This window comes from Pipra filicauda, unplaced genomic scaffold (assembly GCF_003945595.2).
Source record: "Pipra filicauda isolate LSUMZ 115617 unplaced genomic scaffold, ASM394559v2 scaffold12_size5214236_pilon, whole genome shotgun sequence".
NCBI classification, from domain to species: Eukaryota; Metazoa; Chordata; class Aves; order Passeriformes; family Pipridae; genus Pipra; species Pipra filicauda.
The window spans coordinates 1,809,243-1,821,668 of record NW_024103763.1 but is presented as its reverse complement, the minus strand read 5'-3'; the positions used below and the strand labels follow the sequence as shown (position 1 = coordinate 1,821,668).

The window sequence follows — 12,426 nt, the reverse complement described above, 5'->3', positions numbered from 1 at the left end:
CTCTGGAGAAAGCAAGAGCTCCTCAGAGGGCTGAATGTCACACTCAGCTCAGAGAATTCACCCTGAAATGACTACTTGATTGAACTGGGAAAATTTGCCACATGGAGAAAGGATTATCAAGAGTACATCAGACACTGAGAAACCCATATAAATCAGTAAATGTATATTTTTGTTCCCCACTAACCTAAAGTGCTGAATAGATATGTTTCCACTAAGCTTATAGTAGTACTTGACTTGGAAGCGTAGGATCATCAGCAAAGACTGAAATATCTTGCCTGGAAAAAACATATCTAGCTTTTAGAGCAGGACTGTTCTGTAGGTTGTGCTGATTATTGCTTTGTGCTGCATGACTGTGATTTTTGGCACACAGTGTCACATACCAAATTCCCAAAATAAAATGCTACATGATATTCTAAGAGTTCTTAGGAAACTTTAAAAAGGGATTTGTCTGCTGAGTGGGTACCTCTTCTGGTGAAACCAAATCATGCAGTGGGAATGGTATAAAAGGAGAAAACTTTAGTCAGCAGATAATTAGTCTTCTCTAAATAAGTGCAAGGAGGAAAAAAAAAGAAATCCTTCCATCAGTCTTGTGTTTGTAGAAGTTGTCAGCAGTCCTGCTTTGATTGTAAAGGGTTTACAGCTTTATGTTTGAATAGCTAAAACATCTGTTCAGCGACATTGTGAAATCCTCATGTTCAGAACCCCTGATAAGGGGGACTGCTGAGCGATTGGCTCATAGAGGCTCTCCAGGCAGCGAGGGCTGTACGTACAGTGGTCACCGCTTGCCTTCCCTCCTCCTGGTCAGAGGAAAACACAGGAGACAGCTACAATTTTACACGTGATTTTCCTTTGAGAAGGAGAGAGCAGGAAGTGCCTAGGAAATGGTTCATGACAGAAACATGGAGTTTTAAATAGGAGAGAGGAGGAGGAGGAGAGCTCATGGGCACATTTTGTGAACAGTTGAAACACTGACACCACAGCAGCAGGGGAAAACCAGACTTCTGTGACAGCAAGCACACCCCAAGCTATCCTGATGGAAGGAGAGACGGCACCAGAGGCCAGAAGAGGAGCCAGCAAAGCCACACGGATCGCCCTCGGTGTCTTTGTGAGTAGCACTGTTGTGCTTGGCACCGCGCTTTTCTTGGGTAAGTGAAAATGTTGGAACTAACCTGAACCCAACCCTCCCCAGCTTGTCTGCCTGGTGCCAGTGTTTGTGCTTCACAATGTGTTTTGGGGAAAATCTTGATCTCCTCTTCCCCCATTTTATATTGTCTATCCTGAAGGGGATATGTGTCAGGAAAGGAGTTCTTCTTGTGGGAATGCCAGAGCTGGAAGATGCGATGTGAACTCATGTAACTTTCTGAATGCTGAATTTGTATTCTAGCCAGAATTGGGTTCTTTGACAGAATGGCCAGAAATGGGTAAGATTATGCATATCAGTAATACTAATTATGAATTCACAGGTTGTGGCCAATGTGGAGCAATATTCTCTGTTTCCTGAAATTTAATCTGTAGTGCACACATTTTATAGAATCTTTTGGGTTTTCCAACATTTGGTTTTCATTTAGGGCTTGACTAAAATTCCTGTAGAAAGCTTCAAATAGTGCATATGTGTGCACATTTTTTAGATCTTTCTGTTCTTCTATGATGAATTGCAAAGTTGCCTTTGCAAAAATCATAAAGAGTGCATCTGAGATGAAATTAAAATGTTTTGATCAGATTTATAAACTGTAACTAGAGGCAATAGAGAAGGAATTAGTTTTTCCTCTCCTGGATTTGGAAAATGTGGATTGGTTTTGTTGCAATATCAAATGAAAGCATATGCCTACACTTCTGAAATGATATGAAGAAGTATAAATGTACCCAGAAACTCCAAGCAAAGAAGAAGAAGAAGAAGAAGAAGAAGTGTTTTATCCTGTAAGAACTTGCAGAGATGGATCTTCTTTTGGACTAATTCAGCCCAACATGTCATTTCTTTAGACCAACACAGATTCCCCTAGGCTGGAGGAAACCTTGCCTCTAAGGGTATCTTTTGCTTCCCTCCAGTCCTTTATGATCTTGTTTGAACGGTCTCCTTTGTTTATAATCACAACACAGAGGATGAAGCCAAGTTTTCTATAGAATACTTAATGCTCCAGGCTCACACTTGGTTGATGTTTGTCTGCTCTAGAGCAAATTCTGCAACATTTGCATGCAAGTGACTTCTGTGTGAGTGATCCCAGTCAATACACTAAACTCTTTATAAATGTGAGCAGGATTGAATCTTCAACTTGTTAGTGCAAAATACTTTTTCTAGATGGAAAAAAAACCCCAAAATATTTTCCACTTTGAGACTGCGATATAAACACCAGAGAGTAATAATGGAGAGACCTTATTTCTTTTTGTTTGCACTAGATTGTTTGTTTATTGCTTTTAAAAAGCAATAGACATTTACCACCATAGCTTCTCAGATAAGTGCTTTATCCACAGACTAGGTGTGAAAATCCAAGCAAATATATTAATTCTTACAATCAATCAGCTTTCCAAGTGAGCTGTGGCGTGTTCCATAGCCAGGGATTCAGTGCCAAAATTTTCATTGGCGTATCTGCTAAGAAAATAAAAATGCTGGCCTTGGGTCAACCAAAATTATTTTAGTACTTTTTTGGAAATTGTCTGAAATTTTCAACCAAAAAGAATAAAGGAAAAAAAGTTAAATTGTTTTGGTCTAACATTTTATCAATTAGGTGTTCCCATGTTTCATTGTGACACTGTTTTGTTTGTAAGTTTGAGTTTAACTCTTTTTTAGTTTTATTAGACTGCAGAAAAGGAGATCATTATTTCTTGTAATTTCAGGCACCTCAGGATGTTCTTTTTTCTTCAGTTCTCACTTAGTCTTCAAAACTTGCTGTTTCTGGTACACCTGAAATCAATTTTCCAACCTGAGGAGTGAAAAATAGCGTTCTCCTGCTTCTCTTGTTTCTTCTTCTCAGAGTTCCTACATCTCTAAGAAGAATATGGGAGAATCATTATTTTTATTTACTGTTCCTTGCTCATATGGGCTGTGACTTCACTGTGATTTCAGTGGGGAGCTACCAGGGGAATCACTTGGCATCCCGAGGGTCCTGCCTGCTGTACTCTTGTCAGTGGTGTGGGCTATGGCAGGGAGGAGCCACCTCCTCCTTGGGAGCTGGGGCCAGAGCAAAGGGAAGACAATCACTCTTTAGTTCCCTTGGGTGAGAAGTCAGGCAGCTTTGAAGTTCAATTTGATAGCCTCTCTTCCTGACTCGGTAGCCCTTTGGGCTTCTCAGATTATGGGATTATTCACTTTATTTGTGTCTTTTCCTCTTTTAGATTTTTTTTGAAACTAAATACAGTTGTATTTGCTTAAGAATCTGGAAACAGGCTTATAAAGGAAGAAGATGGCTCACTGAGAGTTATAACCAAAACTATAGGTAATAATGTAATGTTTAATTATCTTAACAATAAAAAGACAAGAGAATAAAACCAGGCAAAGTTTTTTCAATCAAAATTAGCTGGTAATTAAAAGGGAAATGTTACTGCCAAAGATTTTTTTTTTTAATTTGTTCTAGTGGTAAAGTTGTAAGTGGAACAAAATCAGCTGAAATGGTATTTTACTTTTGTTTATAAGTATCGAATCCATAAGGGCTGCTTCAGATTAAGAATGAAACGAGGTCTGGGATTTCCCCTCCTTTCTCTGCTTTGTTAAGACAAAATGTCTAGCAAACTTTCAAGACCTGGGTGGATTCTAGAAGGCTAAATTCAGAGTGAGGAAAACGGTGAGTTGAGTGGAGTGCAACACTTAGCTAATAGGGACATTATTTGTAGTTCATTATTTGTAATGTCTCAAAATCATGTTCTGGAGATCTCAATTTCTCTATTTTTTACTGTTCTTCGATATTCCATCTACAATGTTTGTATGCCTCAAAATCTCGTGTATTTCTTGGCTAATTTACAAAGGTGGTTAAGGTATTGTGTTTCAGTGAGCCAGTGCAAGCTTTGGTAAAGCTGTCCAGAATAGTTTTACTTTCTCAACTTCTAAGAAAGTTTGATTGAAATCCAACCATTTCTGTCATTAAAGCTGTGAGGTTGGAAGAGGTGAAACAGCTTTATATTCAATTCTAGCTTTAGGTTTTTTTATAATAAAATTTTCCTGGGCTGAAATACCATTTCACATTTTCCTGTCACTTTTGAACAATATATAACTACAGCAGAAATTGCTTTATAACTGTCAGCACTGCTAAAGTTACAGAACCATAATATATTCCATTGTTGGGTTTTTTTGTTTGGTGTTTTTTGCTTTTTTGTTTTTGCCATGGACTGTTGTCAAGATAATGGATATAATGAGACATTTCTTTGTGTCTACTGAGCACACCTAGTGAGTTCTATTTCACCTGCCCCTTGAGATTCTCCCTTCCTAATCCCAAGTATCAATTATCTGCATATTTGCTGCCTGACAGCAGTGTCTGAGATTAGCAATTCCTGTGCTTAAGTTTCAGTGGCAGTTGTAACACACATTTTTAAAAGATGAGCAAAATTAACTGACAATTTCACAGTTCTTCTCGGCAAGGTTTTTGGAAGCAAATGCTATTACAGTGCTTTTGGGAGACAGTTCAGACAGAAACTGGGCTGTGCTTTACAAACCATGACTATCCTTGTGCCCATTACTATCTGCTTTATTCCAGGCTGGAATAAGGAGACCCTGAATGCCTCCCATCAGTGCTGGGTTGTGCTGGGCAGTGCAGAGCTGCTGCAGGGCAGTGTGAGCCCCACAGCTTGGAGGAGCTGTGGAAGCCCTGCAGAGGGTGGCCGGTGAGCTCTGTGTTGCATAGCCAGCTGCAAAAGGTGCAACTTTGTCTAGTGGAAGGTGGCTCTGCCCCATGGCAGGGGGGTTGGAACTACAGGACCTTTAGGGTCCCTTCCAACCCAAGCCATTCCATGACTCTGTGTTTCTAGGATCTCTGGAGGAGGATAACAACAACGATTGTTGTATCGTGTGGTGTTCACTCTCAGTGAGTAGGGCTGAAGTGATGCTGCTCCAGGCACTGTGCAAACTTTGGGATACACACTTGCTCTGTGCTGCCTGTGAGCAAAGAGAGAGGAAGGAGAAAGTAGGCCCAGGAAGGGAAAATTATTTGTTACGAGCTGCAGGATTTACTTAATATACATTCTAAGTGCTCTAAATCAGTGTAGTCACAGATGCATTGGGACCAGAGGTTGCGCTGACATTTGAATGACTGAGTACACAACATTTGGCTGCAATTGTCAAAATTCATTGCAAATGATCTCATTATGGTTTTCCATTTTGCAGTTAGCCAAGGTCTTATAAAGTTTCATCCGAAGCAACAGTACTGTTTGACTGCAGAATGCATTGAAGCTGGTAAGCAGCAATTTTATCCTCTCAATTATATCATGATTATAGTATGTTAATGAGATATTTATGCCATTTAATTTTTTCACCCATTATACATTTTACTCAGAAAGCTTAATTAATGAGAGGGAAAGAACAACAACCCCAAACTTTTTTAAAAGCCACTGTCAAAGTTGCTTCATTTCTGTTTATTTTGTACAATTAAAATTCATACTTTAATTTGGTCTAATGCTAGTCTCACCAGGTTGACTCAAAGTTTCCCATAGGGTTTACATTTCTTTCTTTTAATAGGAAACAAAATGTTGAGTGACTGGACCTTCAGGTGTATTTTTTTGCTTCCTTTCTGGTAGTCAGAAAACTAGCGAGTTGTTAAGCACAGACATGCTTTTGGGCCAGATCTGGCACGCACTTTATATGGTTTTAAATGAAAACAGGGTAGATTCAAACTAGTTACACAGAAGAAATTTTTATGGTGAGGGTGATGAAACACTGGCACAGGTTGCCCAGAGAAGTTGTGGCCACCCCATTCCTAGAAGTGTTCAGGGACAGGTGGGATGGGGCTCTGAGTAACCTGATCTAATTGAAGATGTCCCTGATCATTGCAAGGGGTTGGACTAGGTGACCTTTAAGTGTTCCTTCCAACCGAACTATTCTGTGATTTGATGATTAGGTACTCAAAAGCTACTGTTTCTGGCTTGTCAGACTGATTTCTCTCTTACCAGTTTGGCCTGCAAGAGAAACTGGTGGGGATGCAGTCACAGAATGGAGCTAAAAATACCACAATTGTCTTTTCCAATGTATGGTAGATTAGAACTTTGTTTGTTTTCTTGTACAGTTATTCAGCTAAAGGTAAACAGTGCATAATTTCTGGAATGCTAATCACAATCTACTTAATATGTTTTGCTACTAATTTCCTCAGGCAATTAATTCTATCATGACAACAATGAGGAAAGCCTGTCTTCAGGTGTCTGGCTACAGCAGTTCATGTTCCTGTAGTGCTAAATTCAGTCATCATTGCTCTATGGCACTCAAGAAGATTCATTGTAGATATTTTGTCTTTTGTTGTTGTTGTTGTTGTTGTCTGTTTCTCATTAATCATCATTTCTGGACTGTAGCCCTTTGTAATTTTCTACTTAGGAAAAAGTGTTCCACAAAATCTGTGGTGTCTTTTTTTACAGCTGCTGGCATCCTGAGCAAGATAAATCAATCCGTAGATCCGTGTGAGAACTTCTATAGATTTGCATGTGATGGCTGGATATATAATAACCCTATTCCTGAAGATATGACAAACTATGGTGTTTACCCTTGGCTGCGACACAATGTGGACCTCAAACTAAAGGGTAAATATGTCATTTCTGAAAGTATCTGATTGGCTTGTCACTGTAGCTTGTTAATTGGCTGTTTTTGAAATGACCAAAAGTCTGCACACTTCTGATCACATCCAACAGCCCAACTTGATGTTCTCTTTTAAGTGTATTTTTGTTGTTTTTATTGAAAATCACATTGAGAGATAGTGAATTATAACAGAAACAGAAGTTGGGAGGAAGAATAGAATTGCTGGAAACTTTACCAGTGAAGAATGGAGAGGTAAGTGATACTCATTATACCAAAAGGAAAGATAACAGCATTTAACTCTTTCCCTCCTGCAGTAAATGGTTAGACCAGAGTGCAGAAGCACAGCACACACGTTTAAGAATGTCCCAGAATCAGACAGTTGCCAGTCTGGTACAGCAGTCTAACAGTGGCCAACAGCAGGAAATAATATAATAAGGCAAAACCAGAGTGATATTTTCCAGTATACTTACCTAGCTCTTGGCAGAGGCAATTCACAGACTTCCGGAGATGGAGGTTAGCTGGGTGTTGGGTTTCCTTCATGTTGCCATTCAGGCTGCCATTGGAGTACCTGAGCTATCATCAGTGAAACAGAAGGCTGCTTAAGAATGTGTTTCTGGAGGAAAAAATAGCCCCAAGGTGGAAACGTGTAGGAAGAGAGGTATTTTAATCTTCGTGTGACTTGAGTTTGTGCTGTACTCTGTGCTCCAGCCACCTCATCAGGAAGCCCCGCAGACCAACTGGGAAGAAAGGATGGTGATTATTCTTAGGTAGGAAAACCCAGCCAGATTCTTATAGTCTTTGCTAAAAGTGAATCATACGAAGGAAGGGAGATGTGCAAGATTTAATATTGTTGTTGGTGTGCTTGAGCATTGTGCACCTAGAGCACATTATTGACCTCTTAGTTGGCATCAGAACCTACCCTGAGCTCACCACAGAACAGAGGTCAGTTTTAGGATGTTATGCTTAAATATAGGATTTCTTTTTCTTTAGATTTTATACATGTGTGTAAGCATCAAAGCCCTTCTCCACTTGCTTTCTTCAGTCATATCGTATTCAATTTTCACATTGTCAAATATTTTAAAAGCTGCATTTGATTTCAGAATATGGCTTTGGGTTGTTAGGGTAGGATATGATCTCAAGATTTCTGTTTAAAGTCTGCTGAAGATGTCACAACCAAAGGGAAAGAAATATCGCCAGAGCCTGTTTTAAGTTATGCTTTGCATTCTAATTGTTCTGCTGCCAGAATTGGGCTGTATTAGATAACTGCACATCCTGCATGAACCACAGCCACAAAAAGCCCGTCCTAATTGAATATAGAGTAGCAAACTGTGACTGTCATCCTTAATTTCCTCTTTACAGAGCCTAATCAAGGACATCGTGCTAAGCCACATTTTTATTTGATTTTTTTCTGCAGTCCCTTTAAAAGTTGTTAATCCATAGGTAGAAAAACACAAGACCAAGAAAGAAACACCCAAATGCCAAGTATTTGCTTAATGGAAACTTTATGTCAAAAAAAGAGTGTATAACTATTTTAATAGGAGGCCTAGACTGCTCCTTAGCATGAAACAGAGACAAAGATATTGAAATGTTGGTTGGTGTACAACAGGTTCTTTTAATACAACATTTGCCATCTTCTCCTTAACTTAATAAACTTTTCAAAACATATTCCTTGTAATTAAAAAAGGAAAAGGGGAAAAAAGTGTTGGATATCAGTGTTGGCAGCTGAAATTACAAGGCATAATTTCAGCCTCTAGGTATATTTGTGTTTTCACTTGAGTTATTTCAATAAATTAGCTCAACACTGAGTTATTAATTTGTGTATGACCACAGTCTTGCTAGAAAAAGTTCTAGCAAGAGGAATAACTCTTGCATAGAGAAACAGTTATATGCCTGACCAGACCTTGGAAGCCAATTTAATCTTTCCTTCTTTGAGAACTCTTAGTGGAACTTTGTACTTCATCGTAAATGTCCCTGTTTGACACTCAGTACATTAAAAAAGCCCCAGTCTTTAAAGAGCTGATTATTACGCAAGTTCTATGTTGTGAAATATTTATCATATTAAAGAAAACAATTAATCTTGAAGTGATAACATGGCTCTGCCAGAAAGCCACATTTTTCATATTTGATATTCTTTGATGGTGTGATATAGATGGAAGCATTTATTCAGGCTATATATTAAAAAATGATGTTACTTATAATAAATTATTTGAACATCTAATCTGTTTTCTGGTCCCTGAATGTTCCTAAGCCTGTTCCTGTTCCTGAGAAAGGGAGTTTGGGCAAAGACCTGTGGCCTTGGTTACACAAGCGTATCTTAAATATTCTTGAAGCTTAATATTTTTTTGCTACAGAAGAAGATCTTCCAGTTGATAATGGGTATCATGTGTAAGAATTAATTTTGTCTTACCAAAAAACGGTAGGTGTAGCTGTATAACATCCTGAACCTTGCATTAGGTATTACTGGGTTTGAGAGCAAAGGATTTTTTTTTCTATTCCTTTTGGGGTTTTGGGGGTGGTTTTTTTTGAGGTTACAGACACAGAAGAGCATATGACTTTGCAGATGTCAGCTTCAAAAAAGTGTAGAACATTTTCTGTATTGGTGTAGCGGGTTTATAGTTATATAAGGTCTGTGGTGCTCTAATAGGGAATTCCAAAGAGTGGAATGGCAATGGGTCAATGGAAAATAGCTAAGAACTACTGGGTTGTAGATTTTTTGCCTGCATAACTTTAGCTGATTGAAGGAACAGGATAAGAAACATTTTTTTCAAGGTTTCTCTAGATCTGTAAAACTTAATATGATAGTTAAAAATATTTTTTTAAAGATTTGGATTTATAATGGGCTAAGAATATATATATATAGTGCTCCCATGACTTTCTCTAGCTTAGAATGGATTCAAACTAAATCCATATCATCATTTCCCCTTTAATTTCTTTTCCATGCTTTGTTTGAGGGTCACTTGGATTTCTTTTTCTGCTCTCAGAGGAATCCACAAACCACATGTGTAACTTACTTTGATCTCCTGGCTATACAAAATGAATAAAGTCCTATCCTGGCAAATATTAGCAAATAAAAAAAGTGTTAGATCTTTCCTTGGACATGACCTACAGGAGGATTTCATGTTTTGTGGAGGAAGGTAGAGAAGATAATTTTAGATAGACAGAAATATGTCAAAAGCAGAGAGTTATGGTTATGGTTATGACCCAAATCCAGGTCATGGATGTGTAATATTTGGGTTAGAATTTCTTGGTTCCTTGTAGAACTGTCCTGGAGAGGACTGGGGTACTCTTGGAGTCCTTCAAAATGGAAAAAATGGTTTGTTGCATGTGCTGTATGAATGAGAGTGATCTCAAACTGCAACAGTTTCAGTGAGGTCAAGACTGCAGTGTCTCTGTGAGTTAATAAATGTTTCTTCACTTACCATAATATTTGCTGCAAAGCTATTTGTGTTCTTGATGAATTTTTCTGTTTTGATTTGCTGATCTCAATTAAGATTTTCGGGAATGCTATTGTCTTACTGTTGAAATGGAGGTGGCTTTCTGTGGATAATTCAGAGCTGGAAATCTGAGGCAAGTAAATAAGTACCTATTACCTATGGTGAATGTTGGTTATGAAACAAATACTTTCTTTTCCTTTCTCTGAAGTCTGCAGAACAGCTGGCTTATTATTTTTTTTTCTCTGAGTGACCATGCAGGAAGCAATAAATTAAAAAAACCACAATAACAATACATAACAACACAAACATTCCTAAATCTCAACGATGCAAAGGAGCTGATTTAAATTAGGTGAATCGTTTATTAACGTGTCTTCCAGGCCTTTTATATTTAGTTTATGTCTGTGGAAACCAGTTTACAAATTAAGTCTCCATACTGTTCCTGGCCCAATGAGACACCTACCTCAGACTGATTTGCTGTGCTAAGCTTTGTAGCGTGATTGTTTTCTGAAAGTCTGTTTAAAATGAGGAATTACTATCATGGCAAAGAGAAAGAAATGGAGGCCTTTTAGCAGGACATGATGTGTGGGTTTTTTAAAAAAATGAGACAGACAGAAAACAAAATAACTTGGCAGTGTAGACAACTTTTCCAAATAAAATCTGCAATGGTTCTCTTTGGAAAATGAATTCTTTATAAGTAAAACCATTAAGGTAAGAATATCTCAGTTTGGAAATTTATACTGTTTATCTGTAGGGTGGTCCTTTCAGACTAATCCCAGAAGTTGATGTTGAGAAGTTGCTGTTGAGTGGTTGCTGTCCTACACAGAGGACCTTGTGCCACAGGGCTCTTTTAGGACTGTTTTCTCTTCTCCCACAGTCCAACTGGTGCTCAGTTGGACCCATTGGGATAACTCAGATGTGTCCCATGGAATCTGTAATGTAGCTGCTGACACTCATCCTCAGATTTCTGTATTAATGACCCATCTTTTGTGATTTGTTTACTTCAAAGGTAGCTAGTTGAAAGCTGTCCCAAGTAAGAGGCAGAATACCAGCAGTAATTAAAATAAAAGCTTCAGAGGATATTTATGGCTTTGTCTCCAGTATCTTGTTGGATAGCTGCTCCTGGATAACAAGGTAGCAGCAAACAGCAACAGCATTTAATGCTGTTTTACTTGGATTTTTCTGCTATAAATGTATCTCTTTTCAATCGCACAGACATTTTTTTTTCAGTGGTTCAGATCTTTCCTACAATGGCCTATTCATCTGAATGTGAGAAAAAACATAAGTGGCACAAGTGGCACAAGTCAGGCAAATCTCTCTGGGCAAGAAGTTATAGCTGTTTGGTAAAATGAAGTACCTAAATCAAAGGTGGAGGAACCAGGACTTTTCCAGGTTTTGTGGCTGCTCAAGATGAAAGTTGTATTTGTAATGGGTGATTTTGGGAAACCATGAATACAGAAAGGAGATAATTTTGGTTCCTGAATGAGGTTTTAAGGCAGCACAGTAACTGAGCCACAGGATTCCCACAGCACCTCCCTGACTGGGAGACTAGAATGGCATCCTCCTCTGAGCCCTGGGCTACAACCAGAGTGGGGCACACTGCTCACTGCTGTTCCACGTGTGGCACAATATTTCCCCTTTATTTACAGTGACCTTCTGTTTTGGATGATATGTTCATATCTGTAGATACTGAATTTCAAAATTGTTTGATGACTGTATTAGGACTGGTAATTTTACAGAATGAGGACTCATACTTTGGAGGACACAGCAGTACATGTTGAAACTATTACTATAATGAAGTAAATGTAATGCTGCCATTTAGTATGGAGGTCTACCTATATTGTAACAATTGGGAAACTTGCTATCTTCTGGTTTAAATGTGGTTTAAACTCTTCTGCCTAATATTATAATGACATGTATTATCCCCTACAGCATAACACTGGGAGGCTAGAGGAGCATGGCAGGGAAAAGGGCAATACTACTCAAAAGAGTAAGATCTATTATTGAAATCAGATTTGTGAACAGAGGCTCTCGAATCCCCATATGATGATTTTTAGTTTAGTTACAGTTTGTGTGCAGCTATGTTGACTTTTGGAGGAACTCACATGATGGGCTTATCTTTTGATATACAAAACTCAGAGAATTTACAAAATGCTGAAACTGTAAACAAACAACATTTCCGTTTAGGAAATGTGTTGTATATTAGGGCACTGAACAGCATTAGGAAACATTTATTTAAGCACAGCTGTGTCAATGCCATTTCCTTGAGAACTTCCATATTGCTAAAATGGA

The 12,426-nt window shown here is 38.4% G+C and overlaps 1 protein-coding gene across 2 annotated transcripts in view; it reads left to right on the top strand.

Moving 5' to 3' along the window:
- The first annotated feature begins 1,033 nt into the window (after positions 1 to 1,033).
- Positions 1,034 to 12,426, top strand: part of PHEX (phosphate regulating endopeptidase homolog X-linked) — a 99,558-nt gene continuing 88,165 nt past the window's right edge. Inside the window, exons 1-3 of one of the 2 annotated variants that reach the window (XM_027731134.2) lie at positions 1,034 to 1,145; positions 5,309 to 5,377; positions 6,547 to 6,708. In XM_027731134.2, the coding sequence (XP_027586935.1) occupies positions 1,034 to 1,145; positions 5,309 to 5,377; positions 6,547 to 6,708 (343 nt within the window). The remainder of the gene's footprint in view (positions 1,146 to 5,308; positions 5,378 to 6,546; positions 6,709 to 12,426) is intronic. The other variant, XM_039391435.1, reaches the window with a different exon arrangement.